This window comes from Bombus impatiens, unplaced genomic scaffold, assembly GCF_000188095.3.
Source record: "Bombus impatiens unplaced genomic scaffold, BIMP_2.2 scf_0142, whole genome shotgun sequence".
Classification (NCBI taxonomy): Eukaryota; Metazoa; Arthropoda; class Insecta; order Hymenoptera; family Apidae; genus Bombus; species Bombus impatiens.
The window spans coordinates 2,828,581-2,851,687 of NT_176561.1; the positions used below are offsets into that span (position 1 = coordinate 2,828,581).

General features: G+C 38.2%; 2 protein-coding genes across 5 annotated transcripts in view; both read left to right on the forward strand.

Moving 5' to 3' along the window:
* The first annotated feature begins 229 nt into the window (after positions 1-229).
* LOC100743779 (class E basic helix-loop-helix protein 23) lies at positions 230-3,812 on the forward strand. Its single transcript, XM_003487133.4, has 5 exons — positions 230-722; positions 845-1,067; positions 1,659-1,897; positions 1,971-2,194; positions 2,302-3,812. Exons 2-5 carry the CDS (start codon positions 930-932, stop codon positions 2,529-2,531), a joined length of 831 nt encoding a protein of 276 aa, XP_003487181.1. The 5' UTR covers positions 230-722; positions 845-929; the 3' UTR covers positions 2,532-3,812.
* An 840-nt stretch (positions 3,813-4,652) lies between these two features.
* The window catches only part of LOC100747005, a 34,575-nt gene continuing 16,120 nt past the window's right edge, over positions 4,653-23,107 (forward strand). Inside the window, exons 1-2 of one of the 4 annotated variants that reach the window (XM_012382092.3) lie at positions 4,653-4,927; positions 5,884-6,079. The gene's annotated coding sequence lies outside the window, so the exon portion shown is untranslated. Of the gene's footprint in view, positions 4,928-5,883; positions 6,080-17,342; positions 17,572-20,274; positions 20,285-20,734; positions 20,742-23,107 lie in introns of those variants that run through there. The other 3 variants (XM_012382094.3, XM_012382093.3, XM_024365616.2) reach the window with 3 other exon arrangements.

Here is a 23,107-nt window from a genome sequence, read left to right on the forward strand (position 1 = left end):
CGATGTTGCACCCCCCCGAACGATGGGCCTTTCCATCTGGGCATCGACCTATCCAGATGGTAAGAAGCGGGTGCATCATCTCGTGAAACTTGTTCGGATATTCACCAGGGTTCGCCAGGCGTTGGTCCAGGCCAGCATCCACCAGTCGACGGTCACTCGTCCTGTCGGAGGAGGCTCGAACTACTTTTAGGGTTACAGGCAGTTCACCCTCTGCGCAGGGCGTCTGCAAATAATAGACGCGTGCGTGGTCCGTGTGTGTGAACGAGTTCTCGTCTGTGGGCGATAATTTTATTAAGTACAAATGTATCGACTCGAGTGATGGAAAAAAAGAAACGCCGATAGGCGATAGGAAAACACGTGTGTGACAATTAAATAATAAAGACAGAGGAGTGAATGATAGAACGTTACCTCTTGAGAGGTAGGCAAACAGCTTGCGCTGCAAAAGTTTCACGTAACATGGCTGAGATCAGCGTCGCCTTGAATCGTAAACAGTGACATATTTTTATCATATTAAATTTATTATAAACGGCAGAAAGAAAGGACAAACAATATATTGTAATTAAATCGTGTGGATCGCGGTTTCGGATTGTACCACGATCAAAGAAGGATTTATATCGGAGAGATGGCCGGCTACGCGGTCGTGCGCAAAAAATTTTGCTGATCCTCGCTGCATTCGGAGGATCCTGCGCTGTGCATGACCATCAGCGGAAAGAAATTTGTCGGTAAGTGTTGCGGTTACTATTGATTATATTATGCTTGTCGATGATACCATTCGCTCGATACTTCGCGTCACTCACGCGTGAACAATGATAACCGATCAACCGACGTTTTCATGTTCGCGAAGAAGCCGCCTCTGGTGATTCGCGGAAGCACTGGACGGAAGTGAGAGAAGAAATACGTTTGAAACGAATACCATAGTCGTTTGAGAAATGAGATCGTACGACGGCGAGAGCAGTTCCACTGAGGACGACGATAGAAGAGAGGGCCTTCCTGAGGCGCATCTGCAGCAAGGTTCCTGGCAACGTTCGGCCTCGCATCCTACATGGGCTTGGGAACATCGTGCCGCTGTGTGTATCAATCGTTATGGTTATACATCTTTCCAAATTTGGTCTTTATTAAGCGATTAAAATATCTGGATAGTTACCATTCAGAAATTGGAAGAATGAGAATAAGAATAAGAATTCCTACATTAGCAAAGAAATTAAATTACATTGCTCAAAACAAATACTATGACAAATGATCTTTGATATATTGAGAGCCTGTTGAATTTAAAAATTGTTTCTCATGTTATTTCTATGGTTTTCATATGTAGCGGCACAAGAGTTAGAATTCGATTCAAATCATGTTGTTTTGCTTCGGTTGTTTTGCTTGTATCAAGACCGTTAGGTCACAGGTATTGTAAGGAGTAATGAACTCCGAGCAAAACAATGCCGCCGCTACGTGTAATCGCAAAACAAGACAAGACTGGCAGTCTCATTATTCGATCTCCTACACATGTAACACTGTAATAATTGTAAAATGTACAAAAAAGAAATAGATGTACATACAAGTAACGAGTATAAAGGTCAAAGTGAAACAAAAGACGGTCCTTCAACTTACTTTAAAAGGTACTTTAACTTCGATTAGTGTATACTATTCACTATTGTCTGTTATTACAGCATCCATTACCACCACAATCAACAGCATCGCTCGAGTCTATGTATTCAGTACCGGGGGCATCTCACGCTAGTGTTTCCGCTCCTCCAGCTAGTTACTCGTCGGAGCACCCTCAGAGCGCACCTGGTAGAAGGACTCCCTTGGGTGCCGTCGGCCTCGGTGGTTTCTATTTTCAGCAGCAGCCCCAACCGCATGCTTCATCGAGTGCTCTTTCCGATGAAAATAGACCAGATCAAGAAAGGTATCAGAAAGCCTATAATAAAAATTAATGTAACCCATTTAAACAATATATTTATTAATCCTAACGTTTATAGACCCGGGGCATCGAGATTGAACTGCCCGCCAAAATCAAAAACTACTCGTCAGGGGAAAAGCATGCGATTGAACATTAACGCCAGAGAACGCAGAAGAATGCACGATTTGAACGATGCACTTGACGAACTTCGATCCGTGATTCCTTACGCCCATAGTCCGTCCGTAAGAAAATTGTCCAAGATTGCAACCCTCCTCTTGGCGAAAAATTATATTCTCATGCAAGGTACTTCATACAAAAATACAAGAAATAAAACATGATCTCAGCATGTTATCGATGAATGTATTAATTTGAATCGTGTTTATAAAATTATTCCTTACCAAATCATGCAGGGAACGCTTTGGAGGAACTGAGAAGAGTAATAGCGGTTTTACAGTCGCCACACGCTCACACCACTGCTTTACCACCCACACCTGTTTCCTATGATTTGTTGCATGGGTTCCCAGGCAAATTGTTCCAAGGTGTGCAGGATATGCAAGGACTTCCTACGACAGACCCCCAAAGCGTCACAGCAGGTGGACCTCCAACAGATGGTACTGTAGCCAGTGGAGAATCGAATTAAAGATTTCCAGCCTTTGTTTCTTCGACTAGATGTAGAATCGAATCAAACGTTAAAAGATTAAAAGATGGGCGTGACGAGCGTTGGGAGAAGCATCAGAAGTATTAAAGGATTTCTTACTATACGATTTACAAAATAAAGGAAGAATAGGTAGACGGTATTACCTTTAGTGTGGATACCGATTTTTATGAATATATTGCGGGAATATTTAATGACACGCAACACGATTAATCTTCCAGAGGACAGAATCTGATAGATTCGATTTTAACATTAAGTCTATAGTACATTTCTAGTCTGTAAGTTTCGAACGCGAGACTACTTGTTGATATACAATGAAAGTATTAGAAGGAGAAGTATTAAGGGGGCGACGTACACTGTTACGAGTTCGATAAACACTGAAGTCAATACTAGTACTTACGGTTGATGCTCCTAAGATGAAAGTTTATGAAAGTACTAGCAATTAATAATTAAAAGTAATTACTTTACGGGCTACGATTATACTAACATGAGCAATAAATGACAGCATATTTCTGTCTCTGGTGAAGCGGAAATCGATTTATAACGAGAAAAAGAAATAACAATCTTAGATGATTTTTTTCTTATATACTTTCTTTTTCATTTTTGAAATATCAGATATTAACTGCCAGAGAGAGAAATGATGTAAGGATGAGGAATACAATTTCCAAATCCCGTCCGGTAACGCGATAGTCAATATAGCATGTGATACATGTCGAGATATTATAAATATATATATTATATTCTAGTCATACACGCGTACAGATCTTAAATATTCATATACATATTATATATATAGATATATATATATATATATATATATTTAATAATTCGAATTGAGCCATCGATTGTATAACTTATTTATATACATAATGCGTTTATTAAGAGTTTACTACGATGTGCCAAGAATATATCCATCTTTTTGCGGGAATAATCGAACGCGGGGTTCTATACGAAGAACGGAAGTATTCCTAATTAATAGCAATGATCCCTCAAATTATTGAACCTTATCTCTGGAAGCTTCCGTCCTTCGATAGGTTCAGATAGAATGTTGTAAAAAAATTTAATAATGCCGTTAAATGGCAAGCAATAACGACTATTATTATATTATTCCTGATATGATATATGGAATTCCTGATGACATTGGTCGTTAAATTAACAATAAAAGTGTGCAAACGCAACGCTAACGACGAAAACAGACAAAGATGTTTGTTGTAGAGTGTAGATATAACTGTTTAGTGCTCGAATAAAATCTATTTAAGAAAGTTATGGATCGGACAGATGCTCTAAGAGAAATTCGTCAGACATCAATAGAAAAAAAGATTATAAATATTATCTTGGTAGATTGTTATCATGCATGAGATAAGAAATTCAAATGGATAACGATTGACATTCTTTCAGGGCAACTGTACTATACAATATTGATTGCAAAATACATTGAAACAAATTAATACATTGATAACGCTCTTTTAACATAAAAGTGGTTATGTACACCACAGGGTGTAACCAATTATTTTTCAAATATGCATTTGGAGTCTATTTTTGAACGAGACTCGTGTTTCTCAGTAAATCAGTGTTACTCGATCTAATTCTTTGCAAAGATGTTAGAAATATGTGAGTCGTTTAATGAAAATCGATCAACCCTTGCAATGTTGAAAATACACCGTATCTTCGCACTACTGCTATAATTAACGAAATGAAGGATAAGAGCTATTGATAGATCAAGACAAAATATTGAATATCTACTTCGAAATGGTGAATCATAGTTTCAATTATAAAACAATTACTTACTTATTCTTAATCTTTAGAGACAACTACATACTAGGAGAAATAGATAATTTCTATCAGTCATCGCACACGCGCTCAGTTAGTGGCGCCATCACGGTGACTGCATGACGAACTGCTAATTTGATTCAATTCGAACATTTTTTCGAAACCAAATGCAGTATCGCCATGAAACATAATTTCTACTTCCTTCAACTGTAAAAAAAGCAAGTCACGTATTACGGCGTGTATCATATTCAACAAAACGAATTAACTTTCAAATTGTAGGATGAATTTCGTTGAAGCTTAAAAGGTTCGACAAGTGGCGCCATCATGGCCGCCACTTTATGGAGCATTCACTTGATCGTCTTCCGTCCTTCTGGGAGGACCTTACACCGTATGTGCCTGATTCCACTGGGCTTATTGTGTGCGTGTCTCATCGGTGGCTTCAAGATGGCCTGCAGCCTACTGCTGCGCGCCATGGTGTGATCATTTGATTTACGGTGTTTCTGTTTCCGTAAATGATTCGTGAATAAGTTCGTTAGTGTCAGAACCACGACGTGATTCGACCGGCTGGTAACTTGGGGCAACATAAAAATGTGACGATCGTCTGTAAATCGGTAAGTCAGAACGAATACGATATTCTTTTCTACTTTGTAATAACTAAATCGTTGGTTTTACTCTTACTACAAACTTAATGACGTAGTCATTTCTATGGAAAAAACTGAAGCGGTTAAAAGAACAAACAGGAAGGAGTTTAAAGGGATGGACTAAATAAACAGATATACCAGACGGTAACAAACTTTCTTTCCTCTGTATTCTGAAAGAGTATGGAGTAGAGTAGTACGATAAAACGATGATTTCAAGACACAATTGTTTTTAAGATGAGACGGTTGATAGGTTATGATGTCTTAATCGCGGCTAGTTCGTGCAATCTCTTTGTCTTCGTTGCTCGGTTGTTATCACGTATTTTTACGTTCATTAACCTTGTCTTTCTTGTGTTTCTTGGTGAATTAAAACGGAAACAATCTACGGTCAACATTGCTTCAAAAGAAACTAACAATCGTAGTGATATATCAAAAAGATTGATACAGTGTAACTCACGATATTCCGTTGTACATTTATACATACGTAGAGCAATATTTTCCATCGCGAGTGGAAGAACTAACCTTACCTTTCGATTGGGCGAAAGACGCAGGACAGAGTCGCTATTGGTAGTCTTTTTTACATATCTGACACGTAAAACTTATTTTCTTAGTGAGGTTAAACTTGGAGACTTTTGCCAAGGTTTACCATCTCCTTTTTTATTTAATTCTTAAAAAATGCGGTTCGTTATTGTTTAGTATTTTTTTTTTTTTGTGAAAGATGTACGAAAACATAGTTACCAAATCATTAATGTTACAAAATGTATACCAATTTAATTCATCACTTTGAAACAAATTTAGACATACTTAACGTTGTAATCGTAGGATTTAACTACATTGTACTCTGTTTATTAAATGATATCTGGTTGAGGTCTCAACAGGGAAACATAGAAATATCTGTTTTCATGAACGACTAATACCACATTTCGCAGTTACTTGTGAACAGACCATTGGCCAGCCTGTGCTTATTTGCCGTTGACGTCAATTAAGGTTGAAATACCTTGAAACAGTTGATTCATTGCCTCATGATGCTCTTCGACGAAGGATTAACGCGTTCACGAATGATCGTATAGGACTGGACTAATACATACCATAGGATATCAGTATTCTGGTTCTTGCTAATGTAAGGTAAATAACAGCAAAATATTTAAATTGTTCACCATCCTCGAGCTTGACATCGTGACACACTGGCTCCTGTGCCTACTTCCGGCCTACTACGTTTATGCCTTATTTTCCAAATTTATAATAGAATAACTATACTTTCTTTCAATGAATCATATTCTCGTAGAGTATGTACACTTATTTACACGACTTTAATTAATGGGGTACAGAGAAATTATTAATAATTTTATAACAAAAAATGGTACTAATCTTTCTCTATGATAGTAATTTGTAACAATTTTGTCAATTTTTTTTAGAGCGAAGTTTGAGAGAGAGAACATTTTTATTCTATGACTTTTATCTATTTCCACAATTTAAACGAAATTTTTAGAGATTCTAGCAATTGAGTATTCCCAATTATAAAAATCCTAAAAAACAGATGTATATTAATAAATAAAGTAGTTATATTAGACTACTTTTTGTAACACAATGATAAGATAATAAATAATATGAGAAGTGACGTTTGCGGTAATGACAAAAATATACATAGTTCGTAGGTTCAAAAAAGATCTATTCTAAATTCAAAAAGGTGTATTCCTAGATTTCCTTTTTAATATGATAACGATGGTATGTAACATATGGCGAAAAATTGGTAAAACTTGTTTGATAGAAAAGAATCCAGGTTCGATCGCCGAACACGGAAAGAAATTTCCATCCGTATCTGTCGAACTAAACAAAAGACGTTACTCGTGACGCACTTCCGGCGAAACTTATCTCAGGTGTATAAAAAGTACGTTAACAATTGGTACGCGTGACGTGTGGTATTAACGATAAAAGCCAATCTCACCAACGACGTTACAGCAACGTGAATTTTCGGATAAGCATCGCGAATGTGTTTTATAATACGAGCAACAAGTTTGTGGCATACATTAATTTTTACGAGTGCGCATATCTCCGATTGTCGAGGTGTACGCGCATCATGGCGACATTACGCAAACATACTGCGTGATCAGGAAATCGTTTCATATAATCAAGTTCGTTCGATACAGTGAAGTACGATGAAAGTAATGTTAGGTTGGTTTATATGAAATTTCATTTTTTCAAAGAATACTGTAAACATATGTAATATCTTTATGTAATCATGTATCTCTGTACTTTATCATGATGCGCCAACATTGGTTTTTGAAATATTTTATGAACTTTATGAAACTTTATAGAAGTTTCATATGCACTAACCTAATATTCATTAACGTACATTAACGTACATAATAACGTATATTATGTTTTTATATTTATATCTGAGTCACATAACAAATTACTTAGAATTCATTTTCTTGTCTCAATTTTGATTATTCGAAGTATTATTCTAAGTATTTATATGATATCAATATCGAGTCCTTCGCTGAACGATAATATTATTCACGTGGGTAGTTTTCTAATTATTGTTATCAATATATCAATAAGTGATTATCCTCAATTTGTTTGATAGTAAACGAACAAAGAATAGAATATCGATTATTGTGTCAAACATTACAAACTTGCCCATAATATACTCAATATAAATTCGAAATGTAAAGATATCCTAGATTCTGCACTTTGTAGAAAAATAATAAATCATATCACGTTTTCTGCGGTTTTTAAAAATATCACACAGTCATCAAGTCACAGCATACAAGTACGTAACTGACTGGAGTATAGCGTCTGTTTCATGACGAATACTTGATGAACCAAAATTGTCGTTGGGTCAAGGATTAGCGTCTGATTGAATTATCTTAGCTCACTTTTGTTTTTATACGAGGGATAATAATAATTGGAACGTACGAATGCAAAGCTGCGATTCCAACCAATGATAGAAAGTTTTCTGATATTTTGCTTATTTTAATGATATTGTAATAAATTCTAGTCGTAATATTGTTGTTTATCAACACGAAACCGAAAGTGATGTCTGACGAACCGTTCCGTTATCGGTATCGCAGCAACAGTTCTCTCTGTTTATACATAAGACTTGTCAACCTTCGTTTTTACGATTTACTCAGAAATATCCCACACTTGACGTCAACAGAAATCTATAAAAGATATCAAAAAGTTATTCATTAAATGTATTATTAACAATTTTAAAAATAACCTGACACATGATATGAAAAAAATTGAACTGTATTCACAGATAAATTAAATTGAAGAAAACATAATATATTCTAATTAGTTGCAATGTTACAATTTCATCGTGATATTCTTATTCGTAGAGTTTGTTGTACTTGGTTGATTAATGTTTGACCTTTGGTGTTATTAAAATTCTTATCCAATCAATGCATATCATTTTATTACTAAAGTTTATTTTATAAGAATCTATTAGCTTTTGTAGCATGTACCATTTATACATTATATTTTTAATAATTATTAACATTTATATTTTTTATTGGAAATGCACAAAGAGTTACAGTTGCAAGAAGCTAACGCATTCTTTTTTATATCATGCGATATTTTCAATTTAATTAAATAAAGTACTCATTTCCATCAAATGTAAATATGGCTAAATCAAAATGAAATGATTTTTAAATTTTGAGCTTTTAATCCTTCTTCTTAATTACACAAGCAGTACACTAGTCGGTCGAGTGCACGTGAGAGGATAGAATTGAAAATATCAGTAAACTATGCTAGAAAGTTCTTTGCGAATGTGTAGTCATGTTAGCTGTCTAACCATGAAAGAATGTGTGTTACGATATCTCGCGTGATAACGATATATCTACCATCCATTGCTGCATATCAGACACCCCTTTTCTGTTTTCTTATCCCATAGCGTGTTCCGTATCGGAATTCACGTAAATTCTGTATTTATTCCCATAACTTTGCAAATTTACGTGCTCTCACAATCGTCTCATCCAATATTACACTTTGGTCGACTTTCATTATTCGTTCAAGTATGATTTTTTCACTTGATTCTTATTTAAAAAATCAATCAACTAATAGTTTTATCTATCAGATTTGTAACTTGAAGTAGTAAATTCAAGGACGCGCTGCATGCGTGCTGGTGATTACGAAAGCTTCTAAAAAAAAAAATTGAACTTCCCAATTAAATTTCTCCTTTATATTTACAACCAAACAACATTTATCGAAAGAACCAATCGTATATATTTCACTAAAAAAAAAAAGATTTATGTGAGAATGTAAACGTAAGGTGAACTGGAATTCATTGCTTTAGCAACGTCGCTCCGTGTCGTTCTCTTTTCTTCTTTTTCTCCCAATAGTTTTGGATTTATTATTTTTCATTAACGAACAACCAGAGGACCAGGGGTGGGTGGGTGAGAGCGTCGAGTGAAAAATGATGAAATGAGAGAGCAGACAAGAGAGAGAGGATCGTGGTAGCAGGGGGAAAGAAACCGGAACGAGAGAGAGATGAAAACAAAGCGGACACAGCCGCCAGGGCAACAATGGCGCATCGACCCGCCAAAACTCGCGCTGATGCGCAGAAACGCGCGCGTCGCGTCGCGTCTGCTCTGACCGAACAGCATTGCAACTAATCCTTTATATATCTCGTAGCACGATTATTTTGTCAGCTAGAACGATTTTCCGATAGGACAGATAAATCGAGATAAATCATCTTTGCGAACGAACGGAATACTACGCCGGACGAACGCAGTTGAAAAAAAGAAGCAAACGTCTATTCATCCGATGCGCAAAAGCATGCGCAGTGGGGCTCATGAAAACGACCGACTCTTGACTAACGTAGTAGCTTCTTTGCAGCTGAATTCCTTTCAAACTGATCGTTTTTTACCTTTTTTTCTTTTAATTAAGTTCTTTTTTATGGCAGAGATTAGTTAATTTTATTAATTAGAGAAAGATAGGAATCTATGGTAGATATACGTTTTAATAAGGACGGATATATTAGTCCGGCTTTGGACGTTATGTTGCAATAGTTGTTGGTAGGAATAGGAGAAAGTTATTGCAGTACTGCTGTTTTCGGAATAACATATTAACTGTACTGCTTGGTCTGCAGAACCTAATACGCAGTCTTAAGCGATTCTACAGGAAATGTGCTAGCTTCTTTGCTATCTTACGTTCTCCTTTATTGCTGACTGTTCATATGCTGAACTTCTCAGTTGTAGGATGAAACATTCGAATAATTATCACTGGAAGATGCATGTTGGAGTCATATCAAACGAAAAATATGAATATCGTATAAGATCCAGACATTATTGAATCTACATAAAAATATAAATAGATTCAAGACATATATACAACATTTATATGACTTTTTAAAATAAATTTTTGTAAGTTTGTAAGATACTGTGTTACTCCTGTAACTTGGTTTCTATCGTCAACATTCAAAACAGAATGTACATAAGGTCTAAATTGGAAAGTTCAATTGGATAAGGTTGACGTCCTGCGTTCCCCCGTTTAGGTTTCAATCTGGACACGATATAACCTTTGGAAATCAGTCCAGGTATCCTGGAGGACACTTCGTCCCAGTTCGTTCTCGTGAACGGGGCAGGACTGAGAAGTATGGTCCAGGATGGATGAAGATCAGGTGCCGTGGTTGCCCTGGCAACCGGCATTGATCCCTCCCCTCTTGTTCTACCGTCCTTTTCGTCTCTCCTCCACCACACATTATTGCTCTCTCTCTCTACTCCCTCCCTCCCCCACCTATCTCTATCTCTTTACCATTTCTCTCTTTTCAGTGTCGAACACAGAGATACAGATGCATACATAGATTTGAGAAACACAGAAGAGAAAAATCTCTTTTCTTACTCGGTTCTGGCTTGCTACACTGCTTTCGCTTCTCCTTTCTTTCTTGATCCCCTCTCCCCTCTCACTTCATCCCTATTCAACGAATCTCTTCTCTCTGTTTTTTGACTCTTGTTATCTTTGAATCCAGCGTCGATCATTCGTCATCTTGTTTGAAGCTACGAAAAAGACTAAGAGTGGCTTTAGGGGTTGAAATGAAGAGGTGAGCTCGAAGAAAGAGGGAAAAAGCGTGTGTGGTTTGCCAGAGAGGTATTTAATACGTGATAGTTACAGAATATGTAGTGAGATCGAAGAAATGGTAGGCGATACAGATAAAGTAGAAAATCTCGATCTCTTAAATAGAGCGTTGTCAAGCAACCGATATTATTTCCATTGCTGTAGCTATGACATAAATATTATACTTAAAGTAGTGGCCATGAAACCTCTCCTTCTTTTTCTTACTTTCTTTTTTATTTGCCTGTTTGCGGAGGTGCCAAAAATTATCACTATAAATCCTGTCCATAGATTTTATCTAATTGTAGATAAAATCTCCTTATTATTACATTTTCTTATGATACATATAGCTAAGAAGTATTAGTTTCATTTTTTAATCATGGCATCGATTTCCTACTCTAAGTATACTAAATGTCCTGTGACTTATACATGATGTTATATCTCGAGGTCTTTCCCTCTTCCTTAACTTATTAAGGACCAAAAAGTAAAATAATTTTAATGCGAATAAGGTTATCGATCATCCAAAAATGGCGAACGTTATATCAAACATCTCTAAAATCGTTTGGACGTGTCTAGTGTCGCAACTTATTCGGACGATTCAGACATTCCACGAGTGTTTCTTCCACGTTGCAGATTCTTCGGTGAAATATCTTCCCCCATTCAAGTTGAAAGCTATTCATTTTACTTGACCGCTACTCCATTCTTCCAGCGGAGTTTTCCTGGTTTTCTTGTTAACACCAAGTGGCGTCCGGAAGAGGACCACGAGTTTGTTTACCGTCATTTGTCCGTTCGGTCCCTACGGGGTGTAAACGGACGCTGGCCAGTGCTGACCTCGTGGTCACGGGTTAACCTCCCCGCGGTAAAGACAGATTAGGATAGGTTAGGGTTATGAACCATTGGTTAGCCATCAGACGTGAAGGGCTCTTGATAACATGACTCCCCTTGATCCGACTTTTTCGATTCCAACATGTTTATTCGACCGATCGCGAGGAAGCGCGTCAACGGAAATCGTAAATTCCCGTTACAATTAGAATGATCGACGCCACGAACAGGTCGACCTCCTATTTCGATTAGGATAATAGGGATGGATCAATGAGTATAACACTGAGTTTAACAGATTATAATATTATATATTTTCAACAACTTTGTAGAGAAGATAGTTACGCTGGTGCGTAGATATAAGTGAGTAGGTGAATGATTGAAGGGTGTAAATCCGGTAAAGAGATGTTGACTGTTCTAAAGTCGGTGAATTAGTCTAGAGATATCGACAGAGAGATCTGTAGTCGTAGATCCCGTGAAGTCTGGTGACGATACTGTTGTAAAGAAAATCACTTGTTCAGTGGTGAACGCCCCACCACACGTCACTTGGTTGGAATCCCGGGAAACATGGGAAAAACCAAGTTTCCCCAATTTTTACCTAATGGAGCAATAACCATAAGGAACCTCATGATCCGAGCATATGTTATGGCACTTAACGGTCTTAACGGTAAATGAAAAAGTTTTATGACAGTTCCTTAGGATTATTGTGATCCAACTAATTGTGTTGACGTGGCGAGTGGCCGCCTCGACCGAGGGGTAGGTTCCGGGCTACGCAAGGATTCACCCGACGAAACAGATGGATTGACTGAGGTTGAGCCATGGATTTGTGAACCGTCGCGTTTATCGCGCGATAGCCTTCAATCCATGCACTTGTTACTAGACAGTTCAATGTTACCTCATAAAACGGTACTTTTGTTTCTGAATGTTCCTCTCATCTCTTCTTGTGATATGTTTCCCACCGATTTAACCCTTTGTTGCTGTTTCAAAAATGTCGAATGTCCCTCAAATATTATATGGATTTGTTAGTAGTTAGAATGAATTTTTATTGAACAAATTTTAATAATATAATCAAACAAAATGCTCGAAGAATCAAAATGAAATATTGCTTATTAAATATAATGTCGTTGTGTATGCTCAAAGCGTATTGACTAATTGTAAGTACAACGTACAATCAGAAACGCTTCGTTTTAGCAGATGGAATCAGAGGGTTAACGCTCATTTTTTATGAATTTTTATTGACATTTAGATGAGTTTTATAAATGTCCAATAAATTTAGCATCTATATTAATATATAACTTTTATTTCTATAGTACGATATTACTTTAATTAGTTGAGCTAATAGGACGTTAGCGAAGAATCAAAACGTTGAACTTGTCGAATTAACCAACGCTCCTCTAGCGCTTGAGCAAACAAGCAGAACAAGCGATGGTCATTAGCGAATTCCACAAATGCAGTTTAATCGTTTATTCTTCAAATCGATCGGATCGAACGGTGGCTTTCGTCCCTTTTTGCGCTCCGTGGAAACCGAAAATGGGGAAAGTGAAGTCTAGCGGAGATTAACCGCGATCCACGGTAAAACTGTGGAATTAGGAATGGTCAGTTCCAGGGGAAATCGAGAGGCCACCTATTACGTTGATTCGTCGTTCAACGCGTTATCACGAACACCAATGGATGTGCTATTGATGCGCGGCGTCCGGACGCCTCGTGAATCCTCAGTTTCTACTCCATTCCGTCGTTTCTGGCGCTCTTCCATCCAACACGAATTATAGGTTTCCGTACACCTCGAGGTAAACATTGAGAGAAAGGGATAATACTGTGAGAGTGGCCAATTCAGAAGTTTTAATTTCCAAGAACATCGTGTATTTTTGATTTGTAATCAGCAACCATACGGTGAAGCACGATAAAAATCACTTTTGTTGATTTTTTAATTTCGATGGCTACTTGACGGCTAGAAGAGAGTATCTTAATATACTTATATGGTTGAGAAACTTGTTAAATCTTAAGATACAAGCTTATTAGAGATGATTGAAAAATTTATGATATTACGCAACAAACCAATAACATAATATTATGACAACCAATTGACTTAAATTGTACTCGTTATTAAAAATTGCGTATCTTAACGTATGACACGTTCCTCGATTCTGAAATGGTAAAATGCAGTAGGAAGAACATGATTGGTAAGGTGGAGCCGATTTGACTTGATCGAGAGTAGGTGGAGAAGGAGTTTACATAATAGCACGCATGGCTATATTTATCGTAAAGACCGACTTGTTGTAGAAATGCAAAATATAATCTAAATAACAAGAAATTGTAACGTAATAAAACCTTCGAATTTATCTCGTAACTATAGTAACTGACTCCAGCAATTTTTAATCCGTATAAATTCTATAAAGGAAACGCTCGTATCTACGAAACAATTTACAAAGTCCCAAGTGGATTGAAGTTGTAGGGTCAAAGACTTAACGTACAATCAAAATATCCGGAACGAATGCTATCGAAAAGATTGCATAAAGTCGTCCACCGGTTCTTTTGATCCAGCTTACACTGGTAAGTGCACGGACACGAAGAACGACAGCAAAGTTTTCGTAAGTTCTTAGGCGAAGTTTCTATTGGCGTCCCATTCCAATGGAACGTATAGATCCGTTTTTAGTTTCCACCCTCCGCTTTGTCCTTCGTGCGACACAATGCTCGTACGCGTCGCCCAGTCTATATGGAAATCCGTTATCGTGTTTCACTTCATGAATTCGAATGTTATGAGAGGCAATGAATTTAACGCTGGAGGACACTTACCACAGAGGGTGGACTTGTCTTCTGTTTTATGTTATCCTGCCACGATATCGTCTGTTTTGATACTCGTTTCAATTTACAAGTGACTAAATTATACTTTCTAGTTTTGTCTGAGTATACGCTGGACCATACTACTTGTAGCTTAGTGACTTTGGGCTTTTTCTGATATCACTTCAAATTAATAAACGGTAAATTATTGTTCTGTTTTAGTAAATGTTACTTCCAATTATTAATAGACTATGGATGTTTATGTATTCATTAGAAACTTAAATATGTTAAAACGTATATTGTGTACGTAATATATAAGAATATATAAAATATCTACATTAGAGTACTCATACTATGATATTTACAGACGGCACTATAAGACTTAGGATCTAGTCTTTTACGAACATGACAACGAACAATCGCAAAATGTTAAAAAATGGCAACAAATATCGAGCCACCGTTCTGTTAACTCTGACGATATTTCCAAATTTTATCAAGGCCGTTTCGAAGGTCGTTACAGCGAGACGCAGGTGAGGTTACCTCGGAACTGCTGTCTTCCATTTCGTCCCCGTTTCCTCTAAAATTGATGCGGTTTCGACATCGTTCTATCTAACAATGGCCGTTGTGAAACTCTTGCAATGCTCGGCCAGCCAGTCGGACCTAGCAATCTCAGGATGATTTTGCAACAGGCCGCGCTCGTGCGTTCGTTCTACTTGCATTCTACCTTACCGGTCGTCTAGGATACTTTCACGTCCGGCAAAAACCTATCGTTCATCGTTTAATTAGCTATTAATAATTCAATTTCCAGCTAGAAAAATCGACGTAATTAAATCCTCGAATTAACGTTGGAATTTAACCATTAAAATATCGAGTATCCGCTGTTGAAATATCACACTTACAGTGCTATCTGCACGTTATAGATCATTTATTTATTGATCTCAGAATGACAATTAATCGTATTTTCAAGAAATATCTCCGTGTGAAGATCATCAGGACGTTCGTATTTTCTTTTATCTTATGATAGAGTAATTTCAAAGTTCCATAGAATTCTACTCACAAAAAATCTTCAATTTATCAACGGCTAAAGACTAATGTCTTCTAAATGAAAAAACTGCCTTTCCATCCTAAGATTCCAGCACCGTCGCTAATTGTATTGTCATTAATTCTCCTCATGCCGCGTCTATTTTTGATCAAGCACACGATTCCATACACTTGGTTGCACGTTTTTATCGTTGGTGCACGTGGCACGCGTAAGAAGGTGATCGCAAAGGGGGAAGAAAAGAAGGGACATGGGAAAGTCAGTGGATTTAAGATTGCAGGAGACGGCAGAAGGACGAGTTATTGCAAGTTCCTTCATACGGAGGTAACCGCAATCGCGAAAACTGGGTCAGGCCTGTTTTCTCCTTTGATCACCAAAGTGGTTCGATCACTTTTTTTTTAGTGCATTTTTTTCTCGCTCATCTAGATCAAATTGCATTTTCGCCGATTGACAACGACATCGGAGATGACCGGTATTATCGGTATCGGGGACGAAGTTTAATTAGATTTCCCCTTTTATCGCGAATTATCCAACGATCGGAACCCACCCAGGTGGTGGCCTTCCATAGCGGCGGAAAAGTTACGGCCGGATCCACTTGTAGCGTTTTATTGCGTAGAAATTACTTTCCCAACTCTATCTGCAGTAAATTCGGGGCCGGTGCGGATATTCTACGAAAGTTTTCTAAGAGAAATACACTTTCCAATGACTGTACCGAACAAAGTATGCCCTACATTGTCCTGGCTTATTTTCAATCTGTACGACGCTCATAATGATTTATGCACATAGTTGATATAAAAAGTGAACCATAATTGTTGGTATATAACAGTTGATATCAATGCGACCGGTTGTCACCTAATGTATATTAAGTTGACCCAACGTTCAGAACGCAATCTTTGAAACCTGTATCTCAGTTAATGCGTGATCCTTGTTCTGCATAAAAAAGGAGTATATTAAGCAACGCGGCAAACAATGGGGGGGAGCTGGCAAACCGCGAAGGTTCATCTGGTTTGTTTTGGCGGCGAATCCGCGGGGTTTTTGCTCGGAGAATGTGCATCCAGTGCGCGTGCCCGCGAGAATGACGTCATTCTCGTGAAACATTACGAATACCTCACGCTCGCACGTCGCGACGCTAACGAGTTGCAACGACACGTACCTACTGGGTGCTCGGCAAGATATTACTTGATTTTAATCGTTATAAATTTCAATCTAAAATCACGTAGTAGCGACGAATCAAACCATGTTGTAATATTCAGTACAATTAAGAACTTTTCTTCTCGAAGTAACAGGATTAAACGAGAGTTGGAATAGAAACTTGAAAGAATCTTTCCAATCAAGAGACCAGAGCATGTCCTTTGATGAAGGAGTTTCATATTATTTGAATCGATGCGAACGAGCTTTAAGAATGTTGGACACAATGAATCATGCTTTTTGTATAGGTATCAAAATGATGCAATCTGTTCTTATCTTAGGATTATTATGTATTATTATTAATCAGTATCCTGATAACCACCCTATACATGCACATGTATGCGCGTGCGTTGCACGAATTGTGAATGCGCGCGCGTCGACATATGCATGTGCATGTGGCGTGTGTAACGCGAGCTTGACGAGCAGCCACGATATTTTCATTCTTCGTCATCCAGGCCGTGTGTCGTTGGTCCTACTACGTCTACATTCTACATGACGTCAGACCCGACGCTATTCTGGTCCATGAAGAGATGGTCCTACGCCCATCTTGCGATCGCTCGATGAAACGTAGGTCGATCGATCGTGGATGCGTTTCAGAGGTAGCGTTTTCGCTTGGAAAATAGCAGAGTTTTGAAGTATACCGGACGATTCCAGAATCTGGGACGATCTGTATAGGATGCCGCAATTCCGAAGTGAGATACGGGGAAAGCAGTCCTAGATGTCTAACGATATCTTTACTGTAAGTAAGATGCTTGTGTTTTTGCTATATCGTGGGGTCGATTGTGGCAAATTGGCAGTGCGAATTGGGCAGAGAAGAAAGTTTAAAATAAGACGGTATAAATGTTACCTCGAGTTAGATGTTTGCAACACGTTGTATTTTGTGATCGTTGATTCTCTGTGGTCTCTATTCTTTCTACGGACCAATTTAACGCTTCAACTATTACATCTATCGATATGACGAGACTTAGATCTTTTGTTTCTGCAATTATTAAAAGCGTGTGACTACTTTTAACACTATCGACTACTTTTAACACTATTTTTATCGAGACTGAAAGGCGATTATTATATATTTATCTCTTTTGCACCTGCTTCAAAATTAGAAATTAATCACACATAAAATTAAGAAACATTCAGAAAATGAAGTTAATGGATCGAGTCTCTGAATAATTTAATCCTCCTTTTAATCGCAGTTCTCTTGTTAAACTTTCTCAAGCTCCTGAACGACTTTCTCGAAATAGAAACTTTCCAGTCAACTTTCTTGTATCAAGAAAAATGCAAATTTTACATTTTTCCAAAGGGAAGATCATTTTTGGCTAACAGAATCGAGCAAACTATATTGAATATTTGTAGCAATCGAATCACGGGATTAGAACGGGGCAGTGTTGCTAAATTTGTAAGTAGGTAATTTACTTAGCGATCGATCCGCTGCACTTGACGCTTATCGATCCGGCGAATCGCGACAGTCGAAAATTTTCCTCGTGTAAATGTGTATATACAACAGGGGAACAACTTTCATTAGGGGTTGGCCTACGGGTTGAGAGTGTTCTCTTAAGTACTGATATAAATCAGGGGTGGACTTAACGAACTTCTCTCTGATATCGACCAATGTATTTACGTTCCATACTTCAAACGCAGCCTCCTATTGAAGATGAAAATTGCAGTTCCTTGGAAAATTCTTCGACAAAATGGTACGAGACATGGCACGAGGAAAATATTCCAGAACATTTATCTTATTCCGCAGAAAGCTCCTCGCATATTTTCTATCATCGTATCGTTGTTTACCCGCGAATGAAAACATTGAATATTAAAAGAAAAATTGAAATAATTGTTTCAAGCAACGGAAGAATGAATTCTTTTTTTCTGCATACCGTAAACATCCATAAATGACCATATTATTCAGAGGAAACCAAGTATTAGGTCCAATAATTTTGTGTTGTTCATCTTTGTGTTGGACGTTATTAGTTTCATTGCAATATCTTCGTGAGCTATCGTAGTACATTTTCTCACAGTGTTGTTAATAATCTCGTATTTGATGCAAGATTAAGTTCCAATAGGCAAACCTAAGATAAATAAATGAAGGAGATCGACACTAGTACAGTCGTTGATCTATTCACTAATATTATTGTCTAGCGAGTGTATTGTACTTAATATAAATAAAATAGAGACAAGCTAGTGGCGATGGTCTAGTTCGAATGGCAATCTAATTAAGCAAGAAGGCGGTCGCATATTTCAGACGAAGGTGAAGTTTTTATCGAATAACAGAAGCTTGACGTCTTTCCCCGGCTGTTTTGTTCGATTTTATGTAAGCCTGACGGATATCGGAAATCTTGCAAGCGGCTTCAACCCCGAAGAAGACCCTCGAGGGGCGATCGACACGGGTAAAGCAGTGACGAGCAAGTGGATATGGAAAATAGTTATTCCTGTGTACGAGAAATACGACTATAGTGCGCGTGTTTTCCCACAGAAAAGAAATAGGGACATTTCTAATTAACAAAACTAACTAGAGAGATAGAACTTTAAATAATAATTATATAGTGTAGCTCGTAGTTAAAATGATTCTAAGAAGTAAATTATTTCTAACTTAAATTTTCTAATTCGAGCATCTGGAACTCAATTTGCCAAACGATCGATGCCAAGATACTTGTAATCATTGGAAGTCTGAAAAGGCACAGAGACAACGGCAAATTGCGACAGATAAGTAGAAAGAACAGAGTCTATTTAAGAAGGGAAGGAGGAAAACGAGGGACGTCTGCGATCGAGGAGGTAAAGACACAGAGCTGGCCTCGCCAGTATGATCCCGTTAACCAGGAGTTCATTTCATGGACTGACTCTTTCGTCGAGGGATGTTGCTTCTTCTTTTTCTTCTTCTTCTTCTTCTTCTTTCACCCTGAGCCTGATGATAAAGGAATAAAAAGATTATTCGAATGAATTTTATTATTCCTTAAACATCCTGGTTGGTTTCATAACAAGCGATATTCAGATCATCGCGATCGATGGTCGATGTTATTTTTAACGTTCAATGCTGCTAATACGTATTTCCCTTGCTCGTTTTTCTTGGACGATACATTTCTCGCGGAGCTATTAAAGTTAACCAATTACAATGAACCACTTTCTCGAACTAAACGATCATCGTTAAGTTAGGATTTTGTTTCATGCTACTATCGAAGAGCTCGAAACAAAAATTACCGTGAAATTTTTCGACACTTCAGATAATGACATTTTCAAAATTTATTTCCGTATCGTGATTCTCTTTTAGGTGGCTGATCTCCTGCACTTGAATACAGAAATATGTTGCGTGAATACGGTCTTAAAACAACTACAAGCCATTCCTGAAAGTTTTTTATATCCTTAGAATAGACTTTAGGTCTATACTTCCTACAAAAAGTCGCGGCTTTTTCAAATAACTTCAATTAGCCCCTCTGCTTGCTTTGCACAGCTGGCTCGAGCTTCTGGTGACAGTGGTGACACGAAATTTCACTCAAACCGTGCCACATCTTGCGAGATAAACGCTGACACTTAACTCTTTAGAAACAATATGAAGATACTTTACACTGTGTGGTTTCCGTTAGAAACGATAAAAATTCTACTTTATGTGCAACAAATGAGTACTAATTACGCAATAATTAGAGGAAGCCGTTGCAACAGTCACTTCAAAACGGTCGTCTACCGACAAGTGCGGCAAAACAATCGGTCGTAACGGGTTGAATGAATCTTTCCTTCGTGAACAGGTTAACGAATAAAGTAAGTTTTTTCCTGTCCATGTCTTCCGGTCACTGTGGCCGTCTCTCTTGGGTCTGTCTCAGTCTGTCGAGCATTTGCATGCCTACGTCAATCGACGATGCATGTGTCCGCCGCCCACGATCCACGCTCACATACACGCGCATATGGCGATGCATCCAGAGTGCATCGGTCGATGGATGATTCGATCACCTTGCAATATCTGCCTGTGATACATGGTTCAGTGGTTTCTGCTTTAGCCTTTTTTTCCTCCCCTTTTTTTTGTGAATTGGCCACGATAGGTCTTTCTGTGAGTTATTGTTTTTGGCATCGAAGTTTAGAGTTGTTAAGCGGCTGAAAGGGACTTGTCACGAGAAAAGTTTTAATTGTATCATTTTTTCACAAATCCGTTCAATCGATGTCAAAATGTATATTGGTTAAATTGATATTTAATTTCTCATATAATAATAAAATTCTTTGTGTGTATTTCCGTCTGCAAAACTTTGCAAGAAATTTTGATTGAATTGATAGTAAAAACGTTTTAAAATGTTATCTTAAACAACGATATCTGTTAGGTTTCCATTAAAATATAGTAAATTGCAAATTGCATCGCAGTTAAATGTGACTGAAGGGTCCCATATAAGCTCTAATACTCTGATACGTGAACACGCACGCCGATATGTATATACACACGCATGTGTAACGCATACATCGGTGGTACGAGAAACCTATAGTCTCGTCTATTGAACCGAGTACAATGAGCGACGGGTATGGCCGCTATACCGGCTAACATAGTGCCAGCTTCGTGTTTAGCTCGTGTTAACGTTCCGTATAATCCGTACCGAGAGCATGGCTTTACAGGAAAATATGGACGTGAGAATGTAATTAGGGAACACTTGTGCGTGAACTTGAATCATAACTGGCCATTAACTCCTTATTTATACAAGACACTGGGACCTTATCGCATGAAGTGTTCTAAGCGTTCATAAACCTTGATTTACTTCTTTGTCGTCTCATTATCAGAAACGGGTCGTCAACGTAACACATTCCTCCTTTTAAAAACTTCATCTTCTCGCGTTGAAACATGGCTCTCCTTGCTTTTTTTCGTTAACGAGAAACAAGGACAGTCTCTGTGTGTTTTTTTTCGTGTTGTGGAATCGTTCTGTGGGAAAGAAACGTGGTTGTTGTTGACCGTCGAAATCCGGCTACTTTCTCTCTTGGTTCCTTTCAAATTTTCACGATTCCGTACCCCCGACAAATTGTTGGGTACAACCCGTGCAACCTGCGCTCTACATAGCAGAATGTGTATGTCGATTGTGTACCACGACACACGTAATAATACTCCATGCCCGTTATCTTCCCACACCTCCTCTCCTCCCTTTCCTCCATCCTCATCCCTCCTCCACCTACGCGTTCGATTTGCAGCACCCATATACGCGCATTCTGTGACTGCAGTCATCGGCTGAGCGCGAGTAGTACGTACTACGAATTGAATGAACGTGTCAGTAATCCTCGTACAGGATGTCCAATCAGCGCACGAGGATATACCATAGCGTTGCGTTTATCGATTTATAATAACCTGCCTGTATTTCTTGGTTTTCGCGTTAACCGATAGTCCCACTTATCGTGTAGTTCAACCTGCTCGAAACATAAAAATTGATACATAAATTTAACAGGAGCGTTCTGAATATTGTTCTACTGTTTACTTTTGTATAGTATAGAATACTATAGTTGTATCGCTAATAAATTTTATTTAGTCTTTTTATTACAAGACACATACGATGCAAAGGAAATAACAAATTTATAATAACAACTATCGTGGATTTATTATTAATGGATAATATTATTTCGATTGTACGGAATGTGTTAATGCTTATGATCGGTAGTGTAAGTTACGATGCTGACATAAATTTGGAACGTTTCAATGAGTCGCCAATAATGTGAGATATGGTGGTGTATACAAAATTTTGGAAAACGGAGGCGATCAGGCGGAATTCACGATGGTCCCGGAACGGAATCATCTTTGCCGGGAGCAGATAATAGAGATTTAGTATCCTTTGATGCTGGTTCGCGAATCCATCAACGTCCACAGGGCTATGTTTCATTCGCTTGAGCGGTGCTTGGTCCAGAACCTGACGTTGTACGTCTCACATCGCGGAACGTCACCCACACGGAATCGGTAAAAGTTCACGACCACCCCCGCATCGTGCCCGTTGAAACAGTGTCAACGTATTAATCACGATCATTAAAAAAAAGTTTCATTCAGCATCCAGAATTCCTGTTCCGGTTGCACTCGGTCGAACGCGCACTGGCGCAGCTGCGTCGGTTTGTTACGGTGTAGTGCAACGAGTGTGGAGAGTATACGAGAGAAAATACGAGGGTGAAGGAACGAACGGGGTAGAGAACGAGGGAAGAAGGAGAACTAAATAGCGAGAGAGAAAGAGAGAGAGAGAGAGAGAGAGTGAGAGAGAGAGAAGTCCATGGTATGTATGCACGTGGACTGCTATAGTGCTACACTGCGGTGGGATCGATTCGGCTGGAGGTGGAACCTCCCACCC